The sequence below is a fragment of the Corvus brachyrhynchos genome, unplaced genomic scaffold (genome assembly GCF_000691975.1).
Source record: "Corvus brachyrhynchos isolate BGI_N302 unplaced genomic scaffold, ASM69197v1 scaffold32, whole genome shotgun sequence".
Classification (NCBI taxonomy): Eukaryota; Metazoa; Chordata; class Aves; order Passeriformes; family Corvidae; genus Corvus; species Corvus brachyrhynchos.
The window spans coordinates 12,684,873-12,697,011 of record NW_008237919.1 but is presented as its reverse complement, the minus strand read 5'-3'; the positions used below and the strand labels follow the sequence as shown (position 1 = coordinate 12,697,011).

Genomic DNA, 12,139 nt, shown 5'->3' with positions numbered 1-12,139 from the left:
TAATTGCACATATTTCACATCTCATTGTCACTGAAAACTGTTCTTCAAAAGAGGAAAATAATAGCCTGGATTCAAGGACTCTATTAAAAAGTAATTTGAACTGCATTCTAGTTGAAATTACTTTTACCAATGAAAAGATCTTTTTGTTTATTCAAAATTAACATAATTAGAAAAGCACAAAAGAGAGACTTTGCTCTCTTCACCAGTCTTAGCCCTGTTAGTCTTGAAGTGCTTAAGAGTATCTCCAAGCTCAGATTTTGGTTTTTTTTTTTTTTGGTTCTCTGCTTTCTACTAGTTCCAGCATTTCAGTATGTTTTGAAAAATTCCTCATGTCAAAAAGTACCTTCTCTTGCACGGTTTTTATTGTAAAACCTCAGTGTATCTACTCAGAATTATTAAACTGTTATCTCAAGGAAATGGGAACACAATCAAAAAGCTAGGCATTATTTATCTTAGCTATGTCTCCACGTCAGAAAATTAAGACAGTGATGAATTACACATTACTATACAAAATTTTATTTTGAGAGACAAAATTCAAATTTTTTTTGCTTAAAATACAGAAGACCAAGTTTCTCTTAAGAAAAAAATCCATTTAGTCACTCCTTAGAGTGGAGTAAAAATTTCATGTTGAACACACAGCAGTCCCATATCTATGTAATCAGTTCTAAAGGCATGTAACAGAAAACACTGATCTCAGAAATTAATGTATTTTATTCGGCTAATGTTTCAATTTCTAATTAGTTCTATATTCACTACTTAGCATTGTAAGAATAATTCTTTTATTCAAAAATCCTAGAATGTTCCAAACAACAAATGAAAAACATTGTTCAATGTGGCATTTTAGATATACTGAGAATCAGTAAACACCTCCCTGCTCTATGCAAAATATATGCTTTTCTGTGGAAAAAAAATAAAAAAAAAAAAGGAGAGAGAGCAGCTGGCTCGATATAAAGCTGTGATTTTAAATTCAGCAAAAACGTATCATCATACAGCACCTGAAACCCGTGTAGAAACAGGTTTCAACCTCAATCACTTTCCAGAAATACTAGTTCAGTCATATGCATGAGTTTACAATGAATATACATTAATTTGAAGCGTGTGATTAATCCCACAGACATCAGTGGAACTACCTACATATTTATATATGTGGCTGAGTCTTGGTCAACACAGCCTGACATCCCACCTAACATCCAACTGTTTTGCTGAGTTAAAACTGTTTGAATAAGATCCATAAATACAAATAACTAATGAATGCTTTTTCAAAGCAAAATGTCCAGAACTAGAAGCTATACATGCATGTATACACAGTCCATAGAGAGAAAAATATGGTACAATGCAATCATCTGTATTGTCCCTATATGAAAATGGCATTCTGATCTGGCCAAGAGACGTTTGTGTGAAAACACTGGTTAATTGTATTTACATGACACCTCTTACATGACAAAAACCTGAATTCCAAAGAGTACAGATTTGAGAACTGATGGAAAAATATGTTATTCTAATGACAGTATTCCGAATTAATCTAAGGTTGAGAGAGACTCTTAACAGAGGGACTCATCCATTATAACCAGCATTAACAGCTACAGGATGACTTCTTTCTTCTTAAGGTGTCAACAGATCTTTCATGTGGAGTCTTTTGGAAAAATAATGAAATTTATCACCAAGCCTTTATTTTCAATATTATGATCCATTTATGTCATTGATGTGTGTGTAGTTAGTTTTCAGAGAACCAGTTTATATTTATCGTCTGCAAAAATAGAGCAACTGAACACCTTTCAGTAAAACATCAGACAGGGAGCTACATCTCTGTTTTTACAAGGCTGTATGTCTTACCCACACCAAAGCCTATTGTCTCTCAAACATAACAACAACATAGCAAAGTTACATTTACACTTATAACAAAGCTGTCTTTATACAGGGTAGTTATACAGTAATTACAATGATTTTTCCACTAGAAACTGTCAGAGTTTGTTTGTTTTTTTTTTTCACTGAGTGTCTAAGTCCAGGAAAGTCCATCTCTGCTGAAATCTGTTGTTTGCAGGAAAAAGAGAGGGTAGTAGCCACACCCTTCTCAATACAGTATTCTACAGTTCTTCAAAAATATTATAAAGCTTTATCACATTGGAACCAAACACAAAGTATTAATCTAATGAAAAGCCAAAGGAAAACAAAAAACATTTGTCATCCAATATGTGTTACTGAAACCTAGATACAAATGCACAAAACATCCTGAACAGCAGCCAAGCTGCCACCTCCAGGGCTGTTTTGGGAGCAATGGGGTAGATCCTCAGCCAGAATTCACATCAGTCACTTCAATGGATCTACCTCACTGGGCACCAACAGAGGCTCTGTGGCCACATACCCTCCACCAGTTTGGCTGCAGATTATTTTGAAATTACAGATACCAACCTATTAAGTGGAGTCAAATGTATCACAAAGAACTGGGACTGCATCTTGGCTGCTGGCCTGGTCCATTGTACCATGGCTATCCTGATCAGGCAAATCCAAGTGATGCTGTCCAGAAAATGCTGGGGCACTCTGGCAAAAGCCTCCTGGCTCATGACTGCCTGCTCAAGCACAGCCCCTCTGCTCTCACAAAGCTGCTCACCTGTGTTCTCTACCAACATTGCTTTGATATTCTTAGGAAATGGTACACATGAAATAAACAAAGCATTCTGAAATAGTTTGGCAAGGTCACACTTACTTCACTACTTACAAATTGGTCAAATATAAATTTCTTTTCTTCTAAGAAATTACATTTGCTATGACTCACAGCACTTCTCGTGTGGGTGATTCTCCTTAAACATATCTCAGTGAAACTGGCTCCATATGTCTTTTGAATTCCAACCTAAACCGTGTTACCATATTCTGAGGTCAAGCTCAGAATCCCCCTCCACTGTCAGCACAGACACAAGACAAGAGTCAAGTTTAACCAGATTCTTCAAAATATACTTGATTTTTAAATTCTGTTCCAACAAGGACATGTGGCCTTACTTTGGTGAAAAATCCTTTCTCCCCTTCCCACTGAAAAAAAATTACTCCTGTCAGCATGGACTACTTGCTCAAGTCAGAGTGGTTTCACTGGGTTTCAGAACTGGTCTTAAGACAAACAGAACCTTGCACAGTCATATGAGAAACAAAGTGGCCAATTTTTTACATTTTTGTACGCAAAAAGGGTGCTACACAGTCACTGGTGCCATACAGGTTTGCACAGGCATGTGATTTTTTTTTTTTAATTGTATTAGTACAGTTACTACAATTACTAGAATTTTTACCACAAATAATTTGTAGTGACTTCCTTCCAAACCACCTGTTAGAAAAAAAGCCTGGGAAACTCCTCATACACTTTCAAATATTAACAAAAACATCATAAAGAAAAAGAGTGTCTGTGATCCTATTTATACTTGAAAATCAAATATTTGACTGTTTGAAAATACTTCTGAAGAAGGGACACTATAATATCCTAGACCTTTACAAACATTTTGGTCAGCACTTTTCAGCTGGGGTGGCCAGAGCTCATGGCTTATGTTTTTTACTGAGCAGTGCAGGCTCAGTAGCTGCACTTTTGCTTTCTGCTAGCACAAGGCAATGACATTCACCTCTGAAGATCACCCACAACCCATACTCAGCAAAGGGACCTTCTGCCTCTTCCAAACAGCTGAAAGAAAGTTGGATGGAGCCTTTCTGCATTTCAGTGGTTCCCAGCTGCCTTCCTAACCCAGGTGGTCTGGCAGCAGTGGCAGGTGACACAGCCAGCAGTTTTCTGACTGCTCCATCCATAGCTGGGCAAACAGATTCTCTTCAGGCTGCCCCACACCTGGATGGTCCTTTTACTCCTTCATGCTCATACTGACACTGTGGCTATATATCCTGCTTAGGGCAGGCAGCCTGACATGGTGAGTACTCATAGCAGGAGGGGTGCTGAGCGGATTACATATATAAACAGTTTTCAAACCCACATCCATATTCCTCCAAGAGAAACTTGCACATTTGACTCAAAGTCTGTTTTCAGTATCATCTATGATCATGTGGAAAACCAAAACCTTATTATGCAGGTATCTAAACAAAGGCACCCTCCCCAGCAAATACTAGCTTCACTTTATTCTAGCCAAATATAGATTTTTATGGGAAAAGCATCTCTATGGAGGATTTTACACACACACACACACGCATACATACACACTTCTCATTTTTTGTTACTTACTGCTAAAGATTTAATTGCATGGTTCAGGATCTTTGCTGTGAAAGCACCCTATTGCATCAGTGGGCGTATTTCCTTTGGCACTCTAAAGATCAGTGAAATATCTACAACAGCCCAAAAGCTACACGAAATTCACCTTCAGTTTTCAACATAGTATCAGAATTCTTGCTATATTCACTGAAAAGATAATCAAAGGTCACAAATTTAGACATAGTTGAGAACACATGAAGTTTTTTTTATCATAATAAATGTCCAAGTACTCCCAGTAATAGCAGAAGTGACGTCATTTCAGAAGAATGTTTTCACAGTGTTCTGCCCTAGTCACAGTTAGTGCCTACTACCATTTTAACAGCTGTTAGCAGTGGATACATGAATCATTCTACCAGCTACAAAGTAATAGGCCGAGATACTTGTAGTGGACAATTTCATAAAAATACAATAGCTACTTCGTTATGCTGGCATAGAATCATGTCTATTCATATGTCTTCCCATATGATTTAGGAAGCCATATCAATTAATAACTACAAAGGATCCTGAGTCATACAAAGGCTGATTAGAGATTCAACCCTCATCAAAACTCTATAAAATGATACCCAGCTCCATGTCCACACTGCATTCACATTTTGCATGATCTCTTCTCACTAGAAAGGACAAAGTAAAAAGCTGGATTAGAAAATGCTGTAAAGTATGGAGCATTTGGCTTCCTAATCACAAACATGATGACCATCTTTAGATATGGACAAGGGAAGAAAAGGACTGGTAAAAGAGAAAGAAAATCAGTAAGATAAATAAACTTTACTCAGCAGACTGTATTAGAACTTTCCATGAGGAATCAACTATTCTTTAACACACAGCTGTGTGAAACTTCTTAAAAAAAGGTTTCTAAAGACATATAATCAAATGCAGGGTGTTTGAATATTGCAGAAAACAGTTATAGTTTTTTTAGATTTAATCCATTTAAATTTAATCCTGATTCAGTGTGAAACAGCAAAATACAAAACATAAAAAATAAAATAAGAGAGAATTATAATGGAAAGGCCAGTTCAACCTTAGAGCAATAATACTAACATCAGAATACAACAAATATAAGCAACACATCAATAGGTATGTATAATATATACATTTGGGGCTTGATAGCTGTGGTAGACCAGTTGCTCAAGGCCACTAAAATATCAATTTACATCCAACACCAGCTAAATGTGCAAGAACTTCAATTCAAATGAGCAAGAGTGGAAATTTCTGTGCACTGTGCAAAACACACAGGCTGTAATGAACTTTTGACTTTGGAATATACTGTTAGCCTGTCCTTTATCAGTGGGAAGACCAGAAACTTTTATGTGCATCATGCAAGGTATGTGGTTTAATCTGTGGTTCTGGAAAAGAAAAGTCATCAAAGACAGTATTGAATAAAACTGTAAAGGGACAGACCATTTCACACTCTTCCGTTCTCTGAAATCCTCCAAGCAATTCCTATTTGAGGGCTTGGCTTCCTGAACACTCTTTGGATATCATCATTTTGGCCTTCATTACAGGGTAGAGGTTATATTAAATAGCATTTGGGTTGCTTTTTTATTATAAAAAAAAGTCTGCATGTGATTTTTCTCAGTAGAAATTAAAAATGTGACGCTACATACTGGCATTGAGGTTGAGTTTGGTCAACCGCATAAAATAATACTTTTCACTTTTAAATGCCTTTCATAAGAAGATATTCAAGTGCTTTGCTAACATTAGTCAAGCCTCACAACACCCCTGTGAGGTAGCTAAAATACAAAGGAGGAGGAGAATTTCACTCAGCTTCGACATGATAATGTCTCTGGGCAGTAGGTTCACTAGCACTGCAACATAGCACAAAGGTTTAGGGCTTACTATAAGGCAAAGAGTTAACAGTACAAGAGCACAGGATTCCCTCTTCTTTTGGTTATATGTGAGTCAAGCTGATGTGCTACACAGCACCGAACAGCTGAACAAATTATCCACACAAGGATTTCATGCCCCCAATCCACAAACACCCTCTGACAGTAAAGGACACAATGACAGGCGCAAGATGGGTAAAACAGCTTAATTATGGGATGGGTCTGCTAGTTTTTGAGGAGCAGAATACCTTGGGAACAAGAGCCTAGAAAGCAATACTGTCTCCACACACCTCTGAAAATATCTGAAGATGCTTGGGTTTGGCTCTTTTCACACTAACATAAGTTATGGGGGATAAGCAACTACAACTGCAAAGCGTGCTGATAATTTCCATGCCTTGTGAGGGCAACAACCAGATAGAGGGGCTGCTCTCTACTTTGGTGGACTATGTGTTCCCAAAGTATACGGCCATGATGTGGTCAGATGGTTGGGACACATTGGGACAGGATAAAGAAACACTGTCCCAGATCTACATTCTACCTCTGAAGCCGCTGCAATCTGACTCCTGAAAACTGTATTCTTGGGGCTTTTTCTTTCACAGTGTAGACAGAGAGTATTTGGCCCCCACCAGTTTCATCCTCAGCATTTAGCTCCGGTGTGCAGATAGTCATTGTGCAATTCCACTGATCTTTCAGATTAAGGATTAAGAAGAAACCAACATGATTAAGAAAAATGTCATTCATGAACAACAGTCTGTGTGAAGTACAAGGGAACAGAAAGAAAACCATGTTCTCATTATGAGTCAGTACAAAAAAAAACATGTACATACCCCTCACTTTCTCCATATTTCACTTTTCTATGATGGTATAAATGGTAGATTCCATATTTGCAAAAGTATTGCCCATATAGAGAATCTGACCTGTCTATCATAATAAATCACTACAGAGACTGGTCTACCACATGCAAGACAGCCCTCTTGGGTAATTTTAAGTCTTTGCATGCAAGACATTCTCCCTTTTCCCTAATTTCCATTTGAATTTCATGTTTATTTATAATACTTGTGCACTATGAGCTACAAAAATTACTGCACAGTCTGGGTGACCTGGGTGACCCATTGTGAGCATCAGTGCCTTGTAAAGTAGCTGAGAAGAGGTGGTTCATGGATTCTGTGATATCAATGCAAAGCTCCTGCCCCAGCACACATTCACAGTTGAAACTGTTTCACCGATCAGCAGTGAACAAATGTATATGATTATAATGTAATGATGATGTCCTTCTCATTTTTTCTCTTCAACCCCACTCCTGGCCCTCTTCTCTTTCTCTTCTCTCTAACTATTCTGCTTATTTAAATATAGGAATATTAAATATAAGACTGCAGATACAACTGGTAACTCAAAAAATGAGCTGGCATCTTTGTAATCATTAGAGACAATCTGAGTGGTAGACAAACTGGCAGCAAGTGGGAAAGCTGATTTTACATCTCATACTGCCCCAAGCTGGAAGCCTTCTGCATTTCCTTGCTTTCCTTTTGTTCATTGAAATAGTGATTGTCGTAGAGTCTTTGTGCTTCGTATAATGCCCAACTTTGATGTAACCGGAACTCACATACAAAATGTGGCTGTTATACATAAGCATGCTAAAATACAGGCAGAGACAGTACAAGCATGCACTAAATAGTCTTTGAAGGATTTTTTTGTTTGGTTTTTTTCAACATTTACATGCACCACTTAATATCATGTTTGGTTGTGTACATTGAGGACTAGGTTTCACAAGAACTCATGATCTTCTCTTCTGAAAATCTTCTTGACAATTTCACAAGAGTTCAGTGTAAAAAGAAAAATCCACAATGAAAAAAACAATAAAACAAAAAACCTTATCCCTGCAATCTGATCTTGTCTTCATGATTTTCATGTTGAACACTTTTAAAATGTCTCCTCTTCCTCTTGCAGTGGGTCATGTTAAATGATTGGCTAAAAAGACAGATTACTGTGTCAAGGATTTTCTTAGCCACTGGAACAGTTCTTCCTTATAAAGCCTTTGCCACCGCACATTGGCTTCCACTGTTTCCACAGCACGAGAGAAAGAGACAGCAGCTCCCCCTTCATAACTCTTTATAAAGTTCTTTAGCTGGAAATACAAGTTAACAGGTTAAATTTGCAGCAACTAAAGAAAGCAACTATTTCCACAGCACACAAATAAGCCAGGCATTTAGGACAAACTTCCAAAATCACCATAGAAGTAAATGCAGTATCAGGTAGAAAGATTTAATGGGAAACGTATTAAGACAGCAGACTGTCAATTAGATGTGATCCAATTGCTTCACATTGCACTGGAAGATCTTGACATGTCAGTGCTGGATCACATTAATATAATTACCTCCCTCCCTCCTGCAGCTCAACTGCTGCACTGTGTAGATGGCTGCTCTAAACTTTTATTTGTAGCTAAGAAACCAAACTGGGAGCACTGGAATTGCTTCTAATTAAGGTTTATGTGCAAATATCAGCAGAAGGCAGCCCTGATTTTTTGGTTTTATCAAGCTTCAAAACACATTTATTTTATTTTGATGTGCAGATCCCTTTTGATTATATAATACAGGTCAGTTGCTGAAAAAAGGCAGGGATGGTTACAGTGAGAAGAGAATGGCAAAACAGCAAGTGGGCATGCATTTGACAATCCTTGAATGCCTGAAACATACTCCTTCCCTCATGAGAAAACTTTGATCTTTTTTTCTGCAGACTGAAAAGGCTCTTGCTCTGTTCTTGTGTATACTCGAAGTATAGCACCAGTACCTGGATTATAATAACCAATGGCGCTGGTGGGTTTTCAATTATTGTTCTTTTTAAGTGAGGATTTCAAGGCTGATCTGCAGAGTAGATTGCAGGTTATGTTGACTTGTACAAAATGGTTTTAGCAACACTTATGAATAATTAGTTAATTTTTGTTTCCTGGTGACACCAAATTCACCTTGGTTACTAAATTCTGAGTTCCAGCAACATCACTGTGCCTGAGCTCAAAACTGAAAAGGCTGATTCTGCAACTGTCTCATTCCCATCACAGTTAAAAGTGTGAAAGGGACCTGGAAACTATCAAAATCAGATTTTACCTGATCTCTGTACTTTTTATACCAAAATGTTTACAATACCAGTTTCTTTTAGGGAAGTATAACCAGGCAGCTTACTGATCCTACTGTTAAGGTGGAAACTAAGAGTAAAGAAGGCTTCCTTGTGCAGGGCAGATACTCAAATCTGACCAACACTGTCATTCCCACCTGGGGGGAGGAAACCACCTGTGGCTTGTGGCTCTTCCCTAAGTTCCTGAGGCCACTAGACTTGAGTGCAGACAAATGGTTGGATGCAAAACATCAGAGCACAATCAGAGTTCGAGTAATGGTGATTGTGCTGCACAAGAATCACTGGATCCATTTGGAGCAGCGTTGAGTAGCTGCTAAAAAGGGCATAGCACAACTACCTCCAGCCAGGAGTGAGGTTAAGTTAAAATCTTAGAGATTAGAGTTAAAATCTAAGAGAAATCTTTCCCATCTAAATAAGAAGTACTTAGCATTTGAAACATTGTGGTGTGATTTGGACAGCATATTCAGTTAGCAGATTTTCTCACATGGAAAATACTGTAAGAAAGAGAAAAACAGAGAACACATTGGCACCTTCTACTTTCAACACTCATGTTTTCAAGGACTGCCCTCTGCAGCATAAACTAATGCAGATAGAAACATCTCATCTTTAGTTTCTCAACCAACAGTCAAGAGAAAAAGACAAACCTTCATATCCAGCCAAGCACAAAGAAGTGCCTGCACAATCCCCCTCCTGACACCACCTCTACACACTTGTGTGCTTTTGCAATCTGCTCCTCAGCCTTGTGCTACCCAACTGCACAGGCAGTTGGGTCTTCGACTCCAGCAGAGAGACCAGAGTTTCTGGACAACCTTATTATTGTTCCTGCCCTGCTCCATGCTTACAATGAATACAGCCTCACATGCCAAAAGTAATTTAAAAATTACCTCTCTTAGTTCTCCTTCAGTATTGAGGAATTCTGTGACCCCACTGACAAGCTTCGAATTCATAAATAATGCTTCTCCATATCTGCAATGGCAAAAAGAAGATGCACAGAGTTACTGCAAGATCCAGGTCAACTGAAAATTAGAAAGTAATCTTCTGTAAGCAAGGGAGAAGGCACGGGACTGATTTTGGGGGATCAAGGGAATAGCACTGGAACTGGGTACTGGTATTTCAGGCTAAAAACCTAGACAGAGACCTTCTTCCGGGATGAAATGTTTGTAAATATTAAGTCAGATGCTATCAAGCAGAATGGGTTTAACTACAGGCACAGATGAGTGCTCCAGAGGAGAAGAGGACAAAATCCCCTTCCACTTAAAGGAACAGAGGAGACTGAGGGGGACCTCATTGCAATCTAGGACTTCCTCATGAGGGGAAGAGGAGGGACACTGATCTCTTCTCTGTGGTGACCAATGACAGGACCCAAGGGAATGGCCTGAAGCTTTGTTAGGGGAGGTTTAGGTTGGATATCAGGAAAAGGTTCTTCCCCCACAGGGTGGTTTGGCACTGGAACAGGCTCCCCAGGGAAGTGGCCACAGCACCAAACCTGTCAGAGTTCAAGAAGAGTTTGGACAATGCTCTCAGGCACATGGTGTGACTCTTGGGGATGGTCCTGTGCAGGGCCAGGAGTTGGACTCAGTGATCCTTATGGATCCCTACCAACTCAGCTTATTCTGTGACTCTGTGATTCTGTAAAATACAGCCCAAAATAAAGGTGCCAATGAAGGAGCAGAGCAGCAACTATGGAGAACTATTCTGAGGAACCCTTCAAGCTGTACCATTAAATCAGACTTTTTGATGTGCTGCAGCCTTCTCTGCATTTTGTATTCATCCACCTCATCTACATTACAAATGGCCTCTCAAAAACTGAACTGAATCAAATTTCTTGTTCCAGTACCTGATAATTAAAATAAATAATGCTGATAGAGAATAATACTGCTAAAATAATCCCCTGGGCCACAATGAAGCATCTTCAAAGAACCAACCTGGAATGAAAATTTGAAAGCTTGGGCAAGGAATATTTAAAGGATATTCAGCAGCAATCAGCAATGACCTTTGGCAAGCAGTTGCTTTGAAACTGGCCATTCAAATCTGCCTATTCACTTGCTTTTCCACAAGTTTTTTTCAATCCTCCAAATGAAGCATCTACGTCACTACTGACCAGATCACTCCTTAAGTTTTACATTTCACATTGGAATAGTTTGTGGGGTTAGTTGTTTTTGGACTTGGGGTTCTTTCAGTCTCCAGCATGAGGAATAGAATTCCATTGGAAACCAGAAGCAAGTCTTCTGTTCAAGTTAGATGTCATTCAGCATAGTAAAAGGCACTTGACAAATAGTTATTTATATCTGCACATATGTCCAAAACAGTATCTAGCTAATCTGAACATGACTGGTTTTAAGATAGGGAATCCAGATCTCCTGTCAGACATAGGTAAGTATTACCAATAGACTTTACTGAAATTGAGTTCATCTGGGGGAACAATTCAATTCATAGTCCACTTTTACAGACTGATTCATAGAAAGAATTCAAAATTCAAAGTGAAATGAACTAGCACAGTTACAGCTTTCTGTTCTGCTTCTGTTAATCCCAAATTGATTACCCTTAAATGCTTAGGTACTCTAAGCCACTGTTATTTCAAATGGGAGAAAGAAAGAGAAGGACAGCCGAAGCAAGACGTATAGAAAGATGGGAAGGGAACTAGGTTCTCTTTGAGAAGATTCTGTTTTAGGGAAGGTTTACACTACATTGCTTGCTATCTTGAGCTCTTGTGAGGAGAAACACTGTTAGGGATATCAAAAATCCTACTCCCTGACCACTAATAAATGAATTATTCATGGTTATTTCAGCAAGTACATCTCTTTTCCTAAAATTTCAGTCACACTGGCATATACAGACATCCAGAGGCAAACTATGGGAAGTATGGATTTCATGGTACTTTAAGCACGTTTAGGCTTTCTAACAAAGCCCTTTATTATTACAGTCTCAGACATAATTGACTGTTTAGAAAGCTAGA

At 38.5% G+C, this 12,139-nt stretch overlaps 1 protein-coding gene across 4 annotated transcripts in view; it reads right to left on the bottom strand.

Annotated features, from left to right (window-relative positions):
- Window positions 1-691: 691 nt before the first annotated feature.
- TRHDE (thyrotropin releasing hormone degrading enzyme) overlaps window positions 692-12,139 on the bottom strand; it is a 252,723-nt gene continuing 241,275 nt past the window's right edge. For all 4 annotated transcript variants that reach the window (XM_017733245.1, XM_017733246.1, XM_008632816.2 and 1 more), the window contains 2 exons: window positions 10,068-10,149; window positions 692-8,179 (listed from right to left, as the gene is read on the bottom strand). In XM_017733245.1, the coding sequence (XP_017588734.1) occupies window positions 8,036-8,179; window positions 10,068-10,149 (226 nt within the window). In that variant the 3' untranslated portion in view covers window positions 692-8,035. The remainder of the gene's footprint in view (window positions 8,180-10,067; window positions 10,150-12,139) is intronic.